Below are 16,928 nucleotides of genomic sequence, written 5' to 3'. Positions count from 1 at the left end.
AAATCAGCACCTAAACTACAATAATGAATTTCCTGTTGAGGTGAAATCTCAATGATTATGCACTCGCTTATCAGTCAAATATCTAGAAAGTGTGACTTCTAGATTAAATTGATCAAAATGACAATAGTGAATTGAATGAGAAAATAATCTGTTCAATACAGATTCTAGTAACTATTACAAAAGGAAGATGCAAAATTTGGAGGTTGAATTACTGACAATAAGATTATTATTATTATTATTATTATTATTATTATTACATTATTTTGGAAACAAACCAGTCATGAGCAGTTTGAGAGGATGGTTCAGCCTACTTTTAGATGTGAAGTCAGGTCCAGAGTTGAGAACCCAGTCAGAACCAAAGAACTGGATGGGGTGGACAGAATCCCCTCACGGCAAACTCTGGCCGTTGTCCCGGATGACCGATGTGTGGTTCGGTCGAATTGCTCTGCCGGGTCTCTTCTCTACGGTGGTTTGCTGCTGGAAGTCTGCCAGCAGACTTTTCACTGGAAGCAGCTCAGTGATCGTAGGCGTAAGACAGACGGGACAGGAGATCCGTTTGGGTCTCTAGGTTAGCTGGTTGGTGACAAAATGTTACCTCGTTTCTATTGGATTTACTGGGTAACTTAAAAGGATTTGGCTCTGGCCGAACAACAAAAAGTCCAGTCCAGTCCTATCCAGTTGTCATAATACAGTGCCTACAAAAAGTATTCACCCCCTCAGATGTTTTCCTCTTTATTTGCTTTTATAAATGGAATCATGGTCAATATACAAAAAATATATATTTTTAAAAATTACAAAAAAAGAAACTCTTTGAAGTGAAAACAGATTTCTACAAAGTGACGTCAATCAATTAAAACTATATAATGTAAAATAAGTGATTGTATACATATTCACCCCCTTTAAAGTGACTGACAGAGGTCCAGCCAGTTCATTGAGCAGGAAACACTGTTGGTATTGTAAGACGCACAGAAACATCAGCCGTGGCTGTAGCTAGCAGAGACTCATAGAGGTTCAACTGGAAACACACATCCTGTCTTTCCTCTTACATTGACAACACACATATACAAGAACAAACAACATGTTTGGCCAAAATGAACACTCCCTGTCTGATCATAAAGTGGAAATGTTCGGAGTGGATTATCTGATCGTCCTCGTGTGTCTTCGTTTCAGCTGCCCTGTTGGCCCTGAAGTCGTCCGCTGAGTTCAAGAAGAAAGCCGTGTGGACCAGAGCGTACGGATGGTAGCCCAGAGGAGCTACAACACACTGTTACCACAGCATGTGTGGACACAGCTGAGGCTCACTGCAGCATCAAGGACTTGAAGACAAACTGCACTGCCATTGTAGCTCTGCTTCACTCACATATGACAATGTCCAGAGGAATGTGCTCAAAACAATGTATGCCTATTAAAAGTTCATCAAATACAGGACATTTGAATCAGTTTGAATTTCATTTTGTGGATTTTGAGCTCAAGATCTTCTAATATAGATTAATGATGACATGTCTTGATGACCTCAAACTCACCTCAAAATCAAACATGCATATTTTTCCTTTCACCTTTAATGCCATTCATCCATCTAGATTGTTTTGGTGTGAGCTTTATGAGATATCAGACATAAATATCTTCATTCTCTCTTGGATCCAAAATTGCATTTGAAAAACTCAGCAGCTTCGTAGGAACTATTTTATCTCTCCTGAACTACACCGTATCACCGTGGCGGAAGTGTGCATCTACTCATGGCCGACTCCTGACAGCACAAGATGTAAACATAAATGGTGTCTACCAACTTGCTTAGTTAGCTAGCCTCTTGTCCATGAGTAGATGCAAGCTTCCCTCTGTGTGGTGATACAAAAAATGGGAAAATAGTTCCCACATGAAACTGTTCACAACAAGGTCTGTCTTGAGGAACCAGGTCTAGTTCCACTATATTGGAGAGAAGACGGACCTCTCTACAGCCAATATCTCCAAAACTCTCAACTCACACCAAAACAATCTAGGTGAATTAGTAGCACTCCAAGTAAGAGGGAAAATATGTTGGGTTTTTTATTTTTAAGGTGAACTGTCCCTTTAAACCAGCCAAACACGACCTGAGGTATTATTTCCTTTTCATCTTCTTCCACTTCTCCAGGTGGTGTTGTCTCTCCTTCAGCAGTTGCCACACTGTTAGAGAGGCCCCTGAAAAGACAACACCAGTGTTTTTCAGTATTAATTAATAAAGATGAATCACTATTTATTTGTCAGTTCATTATGAGGTATATGTGTTCTAAACCTCAACACCGTCTTATTTTTCACTGGATTGGGTTGAAATTTAACCAGGGCATCATAGAAACCCTGAGGATCATTTACAACATGTATTCATTTAAAGAGTTGTTTAAATGTTTGCAGAAATCTAATAAAAGACATTTAAAAACAATCTTTTGTTAGCCCAAAGAAGAATACTTCATTATCAAAAAATCACATCTCCACTGAAATACAGCTTAATAAAGCTTGAGAGCTGAAAAAGAATCATTTTTAAAATACTTTGACTGTCAGTTTGTTCAAGAATTATTTAAATTTCCTTGTTTTTTTTTAGCAATTTTACTTTACTGTACTTAGACCTTCATCAGGTTATGCAAACAGTTATCTAAAGTGATAACCTGATGAAGGTCTTAGTGCCGAAACGTTGTTGTCAATAAACTTAATTGCCAGTGAAGTGGACAGTGTGCGGGGGTCTTTTCCCTGATTTTGTCAGCCTTCGGCCTTCTGCTACGCACCTGTAGACAGCAAAAGCTGTACTCTGAAAAACAATTTTTGGGAAACAGCTATATTTTTAAAAACTTTTCACATTCAGTGGGTTTATTTAATAGATACATATTAGTACTATGTTGACTTTAAAGGTCCAGTATACAACATTCAGCCACTGTAGATGTCAGGAAACAACTGTTTACTATGTTAAGATGTAGAGGAGTAAAGACGTTCTGAGCAGAGAGTGATGTCACTTTCTCTCACTGTGTGTTTTTATTTTTTTACTTTTGAGCTTCTCTTTTTTTTTTTTTTGGAGCCAGTCTGGCTGCTCGTGCATGTTAGTGCATGTGAGTCCCCTCCCTTCTGAACCTTTGGACCGCCCTGTTAATAGACACAGCGAGCAGGGTTGTGTGTGTGTGTGTGTGTTCTGACTAACACCAGAGTCAAGACTGCATTTGCATGAAAACAGGTCTACATAACCCTCAACACTTCATCAGGAGCCCAAAGCAAGTTGTATTTTCATGCAAATGTTGTCTTGACTCTGGCGTTTTCCCACAAAAGTGGCATAAGTCAGAACATACACACACACTCTCATTCCCAACTCTATTAGTTGCTGAAACAAATAATAGCCGAGACGTTCATCCTCTTGTTTGCGTAATGTACATGTTACATCATCACTACACATGCATGGTCTCTAAAGGTAAACTCAGTTCCTTCCTCTGTGCTGCTGAACGGCGGAGGTGGAGAGGGCTGAACTGTGACCACCAGTCAAATGTCAATTCAACATTAAGCAGCTTTAAAGTTTTCTATCTGTCTGATACCTGTTGAGCCTTTTCATGGGGGTTAGGAAATTTGCAAGTTACAGCTTATAATAGTTTGGTTTGTTGCATATAGAATTTCTCTTGTTCTCTTTGGACAAATATTAGTCTTAGTTCCTCAGCTCAAAACACACGCCACAGCTAATCTAGTGAAAAACAAGCAGGTGCTGAGGTTTAGACAACAAATATCACAAAAATGCTGAAATTTAGCTCCGAGGGCCAAACTTCAAAAATGTGTTTTGACTACAGCTTCAGGATTTTACAAGGTCCCATTAATTTAATTAAAGTTTTTGCATGAATGTTTCCAAGAAAATACATCATCCATCAATTCTGGGTGAGTTGGCGTTGAATGAGCCCGGTGTAATCAGGTGGAGTTTCTCCCAAATGATTTGTTCGCTCGTAAACTTTCTGGAGTCTCTCTGGTTGGAGTTGCTACTTGTCGAGGCGCGTTGAGCCGCTACTAGATTAAACAAACAGCTGTTTCCAGTTGACTAGAGCCTCACTCACCAGTAACCTCTTCACCATGAGTATGGTGTTTTGTGGCCTGTATACAGCACAGTCCCTTTCATTGTTCCGACACAGAAGTGAAGGTGTTTCAGGCTGAACGCTGACTAACTCAACTTACCCAGAGCAAGAACAGGCAGGTAGAGCATCAGGAGGAAGGGTAGGTGAATCTGTGATGACACTGTTGAATTCAACGGGTTGCAGTTTGGTGCTGTTGGCTCAACATAAGGCACGGCCTGGTATATAGTGACGCCTGAGGAGGAAGAAAACAAACACTCACGGAGGAACACAGAAGATGCCGAACTATTCCTTTAAAGGGAAGGGTCACTACAAAATCAAAAATACACATTTTCCCTCTTACTTGTAACAATATTTATCATGTAGACAGACCTCTCTACAGCGGATATCTCCAAAACTCGCAACTCATAGCACTTCAAGAGAGGGGACATTTTTTTTCTCCCTGTGTTCACACTGAACACAGTATGTTCTTTACAGCCCTGTTAAGAAGCAGTCAAATAAAGAACATCTCTGACTAAAGACACACTATATGTGTTGTGTGACTGTTTGCAGTGAACTTGTGCTCACTGTCACACACTCAGCAGAGGCCGGATGTACTTTCCTCACACACTTCCTGACATTTTATCATCTCCTCTGCTTTGCCAACTCATTTCCTGTATTGCCAACACAACTTCCTTCATTTCTTTGTCACATTAAAGTAGTTCATACGGCTCAGCAGTGTCAGATCAGCTACAGTATAACTTGTATAACTTATAACTTATAGTTTATTATCCTAAATGTAGTGGGATACAGTCTGAGGCCTGTGTAGCCATTCGGCCTGTTTTTGTAAATGAAATGAAGTTGATGAAGCGGCTCAGTCACCTTCAGTGGCCACTGACAGGATGTATACGGGGATCCAGAGTGTGTAGCGAGTCCACAGCATGGCGATGGATGGTTTATCCAAAAGACACAACAGCTCGTGTGGGTACCTGCCATCAAACAGTACACATCGAAATGTTTCATGAGGGCAAAATGACACAGAATGACTCAGTGAGTCTGACAGGTGATTTGGTCAGAACCGTTCTATAGAGAGACATCGTGTGATCACTGTCACACTGAGCAGACCTCTCTGGATCTTGGAGGAAAGACTATTCCTCTACACTCATGTTGTTCACCATGATCTATGATACTGCTGCAGCTCTCTGTACACCTGCCAGTTTATTAATAGTCAACATGAGCTGAACATCCACTAAGTGAAGAACAGCAGGCAATTTGATAAACTGTAAAGCTGTTAGCGAGTTGCACTACTTCATTACATGCTCCTCTCACATGGGATTACAAGACATCCTATTACAAAACATATATCTTACTGTAATACATATTGAAGCAGAAAATGAATTAAATTACCACATTATAGAATATTATATATTCTTTCAAAATATGCTTGTTGCTCGTTTGCTCAGTTTACAGTAAAAAGACTAATGGAAAACAAATTGGAAGTCATTAGTCAAACAGACTGACACTCAGTCCAGTTTCAACAGTAAGTACGACAGTAAGATCTCAGCTGGGCACATAAGGACTTCTGCTCTTTAGATCAATTATTAACGACATAATTCTTAGTATACCATAATTATATGTTATCGTCCTTAAAGTATGCAGTTTTGGTTTCAGCCCATTGCTAAAAAAAATCTAGCTTTAACTCCTCAACTACTGTATTTTACTGTATATTGAGTTCATTTGGGGGATTTTCCAGAAAATGTTTGAAATTTATGTGGGATGATAGAGGCTCTACAGCAAGTTTTTGATCTGGGTACCACTAACAGATTAGCTTAGTCCAGACATACCTAGAGGCTACGCTATGGAGGATGATGCAATGGAACTGAGGGTAACACAATAAAATACCAAATCCAAAAATAACACTGGGGGTCTGTCAAGCAAAACAGAAGAGGCACCCTGCAGTCCAGTGAAAGTCAGAAGTCGATAGATCCAAGTCGATATTCCAACAAAATGCATTAAATCTGAATGCGTCCCACTGCTTCTGTTTGAGGAACATGGACGCCCGCAGCAATAGACTGTTTGTATGGCAACATGAACCTCACAAGAAACTACATCAGATGATTAACAGATAAGCACGTTTTACAAGAGACAGGAGGAGTGAGAGGAGACTCACACCACATGCTCACAAACACTTCTATCAAACACAAATCAGCTGACTGGAAAGAGCTACTACAAAGTTAATAAAGCTACATTAATTAAGAAGTGATGAAAAGATAAATATGTTGGTGAAGTCAGGCCTGCTGGATCCCGCCCGAGTACAATGGCGTGCAGTGTACAGTAGCATCATCAATCATGGGAGTTGTTGTCAATGTTAACCCACCACTATTGCTGATGAAAGTATATCTACTCGACTCGTCATGTTCTGAGTTTTATTCACTCCGTGTTAAGTTATGTTTAGTCTCATCTCCGACTTCCTCCCTCACTCCGACTCCCTTCTGGAGGTTATAGTGACCGGTTACCTTGAATGAACATTGTTGGAAACATTTGGGATAATGTAAGTACACAACTCAACAATATAAGTAAGAGTAAAGCCGGACCAGCACTGTAATTTTGGGGCCAATGACTGATATTAGGGACGTTCTGATATCGACTGATATACACACATTTATAGCAATGATCCCTCACATGTGATTATCAAACACTTGTGACAAAGATATGTGAGGGAGGCAGGACAGTTGCCTTTTTTTTTTTTTTTTTTTTTTTGCATTTTTGCATAACAAACAGAGTTGTTCATATCAGCCCATACCGGCAACAGGTGTACCGATGTGGGCACATCTGTGATAGGCCAATATCGGCGAATGAGACCAAACTAACAGATAACAGACACCCCAACTGACCTATGCTATTAACCCTCGGCCCCACTGCCAGTGGGGCAAAAACAAACCATACAGTATTAATTTCATATTTGTGAAATACCGTAGGAGGTCCAGAATGTTCCACAAGAAGAACTGGACACACACGACTGGTTTACTCTGGATCTCCTCCAGCATGATGATCATGATCAGCAGCAGGTTCTTCTCCATAACCTGAAGAAGAGAGAACATGAACTATCCACCAAGCCCATCAAACGGATAAAGAGCTCTTGATTACATATTTATAAGATCCACATGATTAATAATCAAATTCCAGAAAGAGGTGGAGCTGTGATACACACTTGGATGAAGCGAGGAAGGAGTCTGGCTTTCTCAATCCTGTCTGCGATGTGGAAGAGCTCCAAGATGGAGAGCAGCTGGCACAGACTCATCACGAAGCCAACAGAGTAAAATGTGTCTGCTAAAGCATCTGCAAAGTGAAAAATCATATTTTATCATTCTAACTTGTGCCAATTGAGACTTATCGAAGTCCTGTCCTACTGAGATCAAATCAATCATGATTTAAAGGAGCAGTTGAACCTAAAATGAAAATTCCATCATCATCTCCTCTCCTCATGCAGATGGAAAGTCAGGTGAAGTTGTAAAAACAGTGTTGCAGCATTCTCCTAAACAACTGAAGTAGCTGGGGACTTTAAAATGGAAAAAACAAATGTAAAAAAAAAAAAAGAAGAAAGAGAAAATGGTTTAAAATGGCTCCATACAGCTCGTCTGCTGTGATCCAAGTCTCCCTGACAGACCAGGACAATGACTGAATTTTCTTTTATGGGTGAACTGTTCCTTTAAATGAGCTGCTCTTTCTTACTGAGCTCAAAAAGCCTCTAATATTGTACATATGAATCCACTGGGCTGTTCACTCTGAGTTGCTGGAGCCTGAAGCCGAACATTCTGTGTTGATAAATCTTACCTTGACCAAATGTGAGAAACCTGGCGATGCTATTGGCCAGTATCCACGTGTGTCCACAGAACTGGAACAGGTTGTAAGAAAAAATGTAGGCGAGCCTAAAGCTGAGCCTGTAAGAGAGAAAAAAGTGCACCGACAAGCTAATCAAAATTAGCATCCTGTTTGCGTTGATTCATTATGGGCTGGCTTCCAGACACAGTTTTATTAGTTACACCTGAGCTTTTCGTGTTATGACAAGTTCCAATGTCAGGAGGATCTGTTTGCTGTACATCTGCTGATTTATTATGATATCCTCATGAGTCATCTGACTGACTGACTGACTGACTCTTAGTCCACATATAAAAGCTTTTACATCAAAGGTGTAACAACACACTGACAGATGTTGAACATTAGATATAAACTCTCCCTCCCTCTCCATATTGAAGGAAACATATTCTGCTCATTTTCAGGTTCATCATTTTACTTTGGGTTACTGCTAAACCACATGTGTTTTCTCATCCTGTCCCATCCTGCGGCTCTGTATTCACCCCCTATCTGAAACGTTCTGTTTTAGCTCCTGTCTCTTGAAGACCTCTGATTGGTCAGCTCGCACATGCCTGAGCCAGCACCGCCAACAACACCAGAGCAGCTGTGCTAAATCAAGTCTTACATGCCAGACTATCCGCTAGGCATAAATTATACAAATGTGTGACATGGTGACATAGAGTGACGTCACAAAATTAAAGGTGAGACTGCTGACAAGGTGTCGTTAAAGTTTAAAGAAATTTGCAATGTATTAATGATGGTTATGATAAAGTTTTCCTGAATCTTCCCTGAAACAGAGGAAAATATGCCTTCATTGCACATGACATCAGCACAGATGGAACATTTGAACGGCTGACTGCAGACAAACAAATCTCCCTAGGTAGTTTTAAACTCTTTGCATATGTTTTGTGAGATCATGCTGGATACTAATCCTTTTTTACAGGACTTAAGCTTAGAAAGTTGACAGCAAAAGAAGCTTTGTTTGTGATCAGCCTGGCATTCCTCAACACACCCTGCAGATACAGAACATTCCTCCCACAGCGAGAACTCTGTCCAACAACACTCACTCACATTCTCCTTCTGAAGTCTCCTTCTGGTCCTTGTGTTGCAGGTAAAAGGAGCTGCTCATAATCCCTGTCTGACTTTGAGGAGACTCATTTTTCCAGGTGCAGTTCTTTGGCTCCTTGCAGCAGTTTTCTCCCAGTAAACAGAGACCCGCCTCTTACTTCATCGTCCTTCACGAGCGGAGGCAGAGAAAATGCAGCAATATCAGTGTTTTCTTCTGCTTCCTCAAGCTGGTTCTTACACTTCTCACTGTGCAGCGAGTAGGAAGTGGACATTCCATGTGTGAGTGTGACGTCAGACAGTCCCAGCCCCCTGGAAGAAAACTATCTGCCGTCTATGCTATAGACGTTTATCTACAGACTATAACACGTTTGGGGCCCTGAGCTGAGACCTTCACGAACACCACTGTCTCATAACGCACTGCAAGTAAAGGTAAAATGTAAATTCCTGACATACTGATATTTTCCACACAAAACAGCTTTAAAGCTTCTTACCATTAAAGTCATAACAACAATTAACTTGTTAAATCTAGAAAAAAGACTATTTAATATGTTTTTATGATGAGGAAAATATCAAAGCAACAACGTCACTCATCTCCAAACCCACTGGCGGCGCCAAAAGTTTTAAATCTTCAAAAACACTTCAGAAATGTAAATCTTATTTTCTTAGAAAAGGCTCAGGCTCAAAACCTGTAGTTGTTATCAAACATTCCCTAAACAGAACATTTAACAACATTTAAATAGCCCATTGTCAGTTTCTATAAGGGAAGCCTGGCAGAATGAATTGTGTATAGAAATCTCAGATAAACTGTGGGAAACCTGTTTTACCAGGAGTTCTCTGTGCTTCATGAACAGGCATGAAGCACAGATCATCTCTCTATCCACACCACTAGCCAGAAAATTACTACCACAAATGTGGAAATCTGAGAAGCCCCTAACATTTGACATGTGGCTGAGGGAATTAGGGAATGTACTACACATTATCTGTTATCCAGAGAAAATTAGATTCACTCTGTCAAACAGGGAGGGACTGTTTCAGAAAATCTGGCAACCTGTCATTAATCTGATAGAAAAGTTAATATGAACAGTTTATGGCTTAACAGGCTAACCATGTTTTAATGACATGTGTTGGTAGCCTATCACTTGTGAGATCGTTTCATGGTAACATCTTCATTGTTTTGTGTGTCACCGTCAATATCAAAATATATTTCATTTGTATGTATGTATATGTATGTATGTATGTATGTATGTACTGTATATGTATGTAAATATGTATGTAAGCATGTATGTATGTATGTATGTATGTATGTATGTATGTATGTATGTATGGTTGTCCTGTTGTTTCCAAGAACACCAATAAACAGATGTTAGAAAAGAAAAAAACACACTGGTTACATTCCACCACTGCAGATGCTGCTCTCAATAAAAAAGTATGCACTGCTCTCTAGTGGTGGAAATAATGAACTCCTCCCACAGATTTCACATTCAACATAAAGATTCAGACTGAACAAGACACAAACAGCACAGTAGCAGTTTAGTTTGAAAACAGCATGATTTTAGTGAAGCTCATATAAAACTCAGTGAGGAGTTTGCAAAGTGTTGCTCCAGCCTTTCTTCCAACGTTCTTCTTTTTCTTGTCTGAATGTGTCACTTCAGCAGAAAATACAAAGAAAGCTTCATACATCAGTCGAACTCAGCCTGCTTCACAAACATGCAGAACACAACTAACACACAACTACGTTGTCCCTCCGTGTGAGGGTTAGAAAAAGCTACCGGGGTCAAAGGTCAGAGAGGAGAGATATAACATTTCTGCAATGACAACTTATCTCTTATCTGACACCACTTCACTTTGGATTATATTAGATAATAAAATAAAAGTGTCTGTTTCTCTCAATTCTGAAACATTGTGCTTTTCTTACATTTCTTTAAAAGCAAAAAAAATGAGTAAAAAAGATGAGCTGTGGTTTTAGGGAGGATTATTTACTTGAACTACTGAATAACAGTTAAATTCCTGGTGTCTGTTCAGCCAGATGGTCCCAAACCTGACAACCTCACTGTGATAACTCCAGGAAGCTGCACCTGACTGTGGTTCACCAACAAGTATTCCAGCATTTACCTCCCCCCTGAAACCTCAAACTGTCATTTTTACATTCCTGTTTGTGTGTTGGCCATAGGTCCTTTAAAGGGGCTCTATGTAACGACAGACTCAGGTCAGATGTCCTGCAACAGTCTAAAGGATGTGACATTATGCACGTTATCACTGCCTCTCTCTGCTCCGCTAACAGAGAGCAACAGCAGCTAACGTTAGTTTAGAAATGGAGTCCGCTAACATGAACTGACTTCCAGCACAACACAGAGCTCCTTGTTATTGTTTCAGGGGCTAGTAAAAAATAATATTACATGTAAAAACTGACATGAGCTCTATGATTTGGATCCCCTCATTATATTTAGCGGGGCAGCCAGACAATGAAATCTTGTATTTCTTCTCAGGTCAGCGGGGGACTGCAGGTAATTCCAGCCTGTATTCAGAGAGGCAGGGAGTAACACATGCACAGGCTTCTAGTCCACCACAGGTGGACACATAATTAGACTTCTTGGCAGTTTAGAGTGAAGTTTAGATTCAAGAGCACATGATGGATATGAACATGTCTAATCTTTTAATATCTCTGCTGCCCCCTCGCTGTGCTGATGAAAGGCCAGTGACAGATGGAAAACTGATTAGTGTGGTTCTAAGGTCTCTGAACTCAGATCGTTGTTCACACTATCATATCCTCTCTGAAATTACAGCTCATTTTCTGTATCAGGTGCTGCGCTGCACTCAAGAACCCCGCGACAGAGTTCATGCTGTTAGTCGTGACCTTTCTGCCACTGCTGTGGAGTCCATTTTTTGGTCTGTGATAGCAAGTTGGAGTGTTTAAGGCAGAAAGAATCTAATTGGTGAAGGTAAAACAAGGCCAAGATCCACAGTTTGTTTATGACACAATGAGATGATGAAACAACTCAATTCATTTATGAACACAGAAGCTCAGCAGGTTACTTACTGCTGCTATGTTCATTTAGCATGTTTAAACATATGGTTTGAGTTTTTGCCTTTGTTAAATTGATGGCATTAATAAAGTTCAAAATTGCCTCAAAATTGTTTGACTTTGTGTCATTTATGTATTCAGTATTTAAGGATGGCTGTCGAACCTTGGAGGCCTCAATTTATCTCGACCCCAGGCTCATTTTAGCATCACCTTGGGGCAAGTTGTGCCGTAGGACTACTTTTTTTTATTGGTCATTGTTCTGAAACCATCAGAGTTTCATAAGTTGTCTTGTTTTTTTTATTCCATTGGTGCACAACAACCAGAGGTATATATAGTAACTATTATTTGAAACAAATATACTTTTATTTTGCAGCAAAATAATCAAATGTAAAAAGTGGCTGAATCTTATAATAACAACTTCATTTATGCAACACTTTTCTAAACAAAGTTAGAGCAGGTAAAAAACAACACAAATCGAGAAAGAACAACAGAGAATTATGAAAGATCATGGGGTAAACCAAGGACTAGTTAGAGTAAAATGATAATATCCAAAACTTATTAAGAAGTCGTATGCCTTCCTATAAAAAAAAGGTTTTAAGAGAAGATTTAAAAGTTGCTAATGATGTCGCCTGTTGGATTCTAAAGTTCCATAGTCTGAGTCTTACCCCGTCCTCCCTTATACATCAACAGTGAAGCCAGTTTGGCAGCAGGAACATTGCTGTTTATTGTGTTAACCTGCCCCAAACAGCCAGTTTACTTTACTGTACACTAGCCCCGAGCTAACGTTAGCGAGTAACAGCACACACTGAAGGTGTGTGTGTCTGTGTGGTTAAATTCAGGTAAACTCTCTGTGAATTCAGTAGTCTCTCTCCTGTGAAGATAAATCCACTTTTTAATCCCAAAAGTTAAAAAGTAATCTCTGAGCTCTCCTCCCGTTGGTAAATGGCTCCAGATCACAGCAGAAACTGATGTGTTTATTCCTCCAGAAGGTCTGGCTCTGATCCAGACTCTATAGCCGGCTCTAAGCAGCTGAGCAGCAGCTCTTGCCCGCTGCTCCACACGATACTCCACAAACATTACTTGTTTTGTTTTGTGGAGAGCCCTCTAACAGCAGAACTTACATATTGTCTGTTTTATTAGTTATTTATTTATTTTATTGCTCATGAAATCATGATATTCTTTTGAAATTTAATTTCTCTGATAAAACTTTGCAGTGGTTTAAATATTATCTCTCCGACTGTGAGCAATGTGTTATTATAAATATGGAGAAATCTTCTATATTAAAGACTAAAGGGCTCTCTTCTTGGTCCACTTGTTCTCAGTTTATAAACAAATGACTTAACATAATCATCATAATCATGCCTTTTCTGTCCGGACATCAACATGTGGATTTCCTTTCCTGCAGAAGGCAAACTGGATCCTGACTGGGATCATTTTAAACTCAAACTGAGTTTACAGATGAAATAATTTTCTTCATGTAAGCTTTATACTGAAAATAATCTATGTACAATATTACATATTTTTTCTCAGTAACTTTAGCTGATTGCCCTCTCATTCATTTTACAAATTAATTACATTATGTTGTTAAATGTCACTAACTACTCCCCAGCACTGGACATGACTCAACTATTTCTACAGGAGTGAGTAGTATTCCTTGTGATTAGTAAACTGAGCCTCATGTGTAAAATCAGCGGAGCGGCCCTTTAATCCTGACTCATGCAGGACTCATGCTGACTCTATTAGCTGCTAAAGAAGACATCCGGCTGTGCTGTGAGACACAGATAGCTTTTACAAGTTCTTTTATGACTTCGCAGAAACCAAAACTCTATTTTACATATATGTATACATATATATACATAAACGCATATATGTTTATGTTTGCTGTCATGGAGACATACAGTGGACTGTATTTATCAGTGCACTCTCCTCATTAATTAAGTTTTCGTCGCAATCCTTTTCGACTAAAGGCCCAACATGATTGACTGCCTGCTGTTTTAATGTGGACTCCAGAAGTAACTGTATCTCCTCAAGACCTGCAGTCACCAGGCTGTCTCTCCAAAATAGTACTCTAAATATATCCTGTTTGTGTGACTGGGTTTACAGTATTTCAGCTCCAGTCCACGTTAGGAGCAACAACTGAAGTTTTTTTGGGGACAGCAGACAGTTGTAATTTCACCAGACCTAAAAACTTCTTCGTCTCAGAAATGAATCACTTTGAAAGACTCTGACATTTAAATGGGATTGAGCTGCACGAACAGGGCAGCTGAGTGTCCCATTTATGATTTCATTTTTGTTTTCTGATCATCTCATTTCTAATCAATGTCATGTGGACTACACTGGAAACTGTACGTTTATGTTGATTTTTTTGTACATACATTATTATTGCGTAATATCATGTATATTGTGTGGCAGGCCTGGATTTACCTGCTTGGAAGCCTAAGGGCAAAATGAGCAGCTCCAGACCCCTATTAAACCCCCCTATGTACCCCCCTCACCGTTCATTATATCATTCCTGGCGCCAGGTATGCTGCGTGGCAGTTTGAATAGATAAGACCTCATATAATGTGTGCAGTATGCTTCAGAGTATCCTTCAAAAAGATGGCGTGTCACCCATTGGGAGCCACTGGACGAATGGCTGTCAGGTCAGGTATAAGTCTTGGAGTTGAAGAGTTTGGAAGCACATCAGGAAGGTGACTGTCAGCCATCTTGGCCTCAGCCTGCTCTTGTTCAGTGTCGTAAGAGTGAATATTTTCTCACATATACAGTACATATGTAGGGCCAAATAAACTGAGCATCCCTTTTGGCCAGGGGCCTCTTCTTGAAAAGTCTAGACCAGGGGTCTTCAACGTAGAGGACACCTTAGTTGAAAGAGAGATGGAGGAGGGACCACTACATTAAACTGGGCCTACAATAATGTGAAGGACGACTCAGCAGCAGTTGGCATGCCTAATGTTAGGAGTGTTAGCCTCACCCTCTGTAATTTCTCAGATGGTTGCTGAGGCGGAGGGTATGTCAGAGTCTCCAGCAGATCTCAGAAGTCTCTGTACATCGTGGAGCTCACGGTACTGTGGGAGGCTGCAGTTGGTGAAGCGTACGATTGTAAAAGCCTGAAGAACGCAGGCATAGCAGTCGAGGGAGAACAACACGGTGTTCCCTGTAGAGTATGGCTGTAGAAGGTTTGTAGCCACGTCAATAACCAGGCTCCTGAAGAATATGGGGGTTTGAGGACAAGCCTTCCGATAAGCCATCAAGTCGCTATCAGAGGCTGCTGAGCGAAGCACCAACTTTGGGGGAAGAGAAAGGACTCCAACTGGGCTGCAGGAGGTCCAGCAAGAGGGGTAAAAGTGGAGGGGGGCAAACCCGGGTTGCCAGGTGACGCCGTTGACCCCGCTGGAGGTATCATGGACCCGATGACGTGACTACCCCTCCCCCACTCCAGACACCAGGTACTGCTGATTATTCTAAGGGATTGTAACAACAAGTCCTCTGAGCTCAACTCTCGCTTGAAACTAGAATGTGTTCAGAACAAGCTAAAGCACACAATACCTGCATTATATGACCACAGATGATATATTCTCTCCAACATCAGCTCATATGAGTGTAGTATATAGGTTGGATACTTGGATACTTGTATTACTTGTAGAGCCAAGTTTCTCCCAGTTAGTCTCAGGGTCATCTCTGGTTTCCCACCCAGCATCTACTGTATTACACTGCTGGGTGGGGGTGGGGGGATGGGGAGGTTTTGTTGCCTACCAACAGCAGACATCACAACCCCCTTCATAGCCTGGTGGTGAGTTCAGGGTCTCTGCCAGCCAACCATCTGCATGCCAAGTTATTCATTCCAATTAGACTGGACTCCCCGACGCTCAGCTACAGTGGTGGTTCTAGTCATTTAAATATCCATGTCTCATCCCATTAACACTGGTGCTAAGATGCTTGGATATTATCAGAACGTATAAGTAATACTGTTTTTCTTTTTGAAACACAGCTGTTTGTAGGATGCATGGTGATGAGATAATGTATCTTTTTGTTGCTATTAAATATCAATTACTGTAATACGATGATGGTGAATCGTCGTACCACCAGACTACAGAGCAGCTCCTCAGACACTGAGACTCCTCAGGTCATCCTCAGAACTCCACCATAAAAAAAATTGTTTTAATTTTCGGACTCCACCCTGGATAAGACAGAATCCAACCCAGTGACAGGCATAGTCTTCTCACTGATGGTCTTGTTTGCTTATGTAGGTCATAAAGAGGCATCAGTACTGAATTAAGACTGTGTCATAATCAGTTAAAGGTTTCTTTTAGTTTCCATTTTCTCAGAAGAGACAGCACATCTTGTATTGAAAACGTTAAAAAGCCTCATACAGTTATATCATTAAGAAACAAGAAGCTACAACATTTGAATGAAGAACCTGATTGGAATAATTTATGGTCAAATCTCTGTATAACACTCAAACTCTTTTTCGTACATAAATATTCTAAAGTCATCCACAGAGCATGCACTACACCCTGCTAAAGGTTCCAGATGAAATTACAACCAGAAACATCTGTCATCAATGTAACTGTGACTGTCATAGAAAGTGACGTCATGTTCACAGACTTTATCTCAGCTGTCTCTTATCCTTATCTTTGTCTGTGTCTCTGTAATGATGGTTCTCATGTCAGTCTGCAGTTAAAGGATGGGTTAACATTTTTAGAAGTCTATCTGAAAACAATAGTTAGGAGCCTACATGAACACTGACACATGTTTTTATTTGCTGTAATCATTCCTCCTGTTTATACTGACCATGAGTAGGTCCTTTGCAGAATGCACATCGATGTACAGGAAGTGATATTGTGATGTGAATCCACATGCAGCTGTGATTAACAGGATGTTGTTGGACTGTTTTGTTGCTGAGGGTCTGATGCTTTTTGCTTTGTATTTGCTTGTCTTGT

General features: G+C 40.3%; 2 protein-coding genes across 3 annotated transcripts in view; one reads left to right on the top strand and one right to left on the bottom strand.

Annotated features, from left to right (window-relative positions):
• The window catches only part of focad (focadhesin), a 52,354-nt gene extending 49,941 nt beyond the window's left edge, over positions 1–2,413 (top strand). Inside the window, exon 44 of the mRNA XM_084343737.1 lies at positions 1,171–2,413. Within this exon, the coding sequence (XP_084199863.1) occupies positions 1,171–1,244 (74 nt within the window). The 3' untranslated portion in view covers positions 1,245–2,413. The remainder of the gene's footprint in view (positions 1–1,170) is intronic.
• hacd4 (3-hydroxyacyl-CoA dehydratase 4) lies at positions 2,036–9,198 on the bottom strand. Of its 2 annotated transcripts, none has more exons than XM_084343738.1 (7): positions 8,966–9,198; positions 7,878–7,984; positions 7,255–7,382; positions 7,017–7,126; positions 4,926–5,032; positions 4,168–4,299; positions 2,036–2,175 (listed from the first exon to the last, which is right to left on the bottom strand). In XM_084343738.1, exons 1-7 carry the CDS (start codon positions 9,025–9,027, stop codon positions 2,096–2,098), a joined length of 726 nt encoding a protein of 241 aa, XP_084199864.1. In that variant the 5' UTR covers positions 9,028–9,198; the 3' UTR covers positions 2,036–2,095. The 2 variants fall into 2 exon arrangements, with proteins under 2 accessions (XP_084199864.1, XP_084199865.1); XM_084343739.1 differs by having other exon boundaries at positions 8,970–9,198.
• Positions 9,199–16,928: the final 7,730 nt, after the last annotated feature.

This window comes from Pagrus pagrus (assembly GCF_965226575.1).
Source record: "Pagrus pagrus genome assembly, chromosome: 22".
NCBI lineage: Eukaryota > Metazoa > Chordata > Actinopteri > Spariformes > Sparidae > Pagrus > Pagrus pagrus.
Note: the sequence above shows the minus strand (reverse complement) of the source record. Positions and strands in the feature narration are given on the sequence as shown.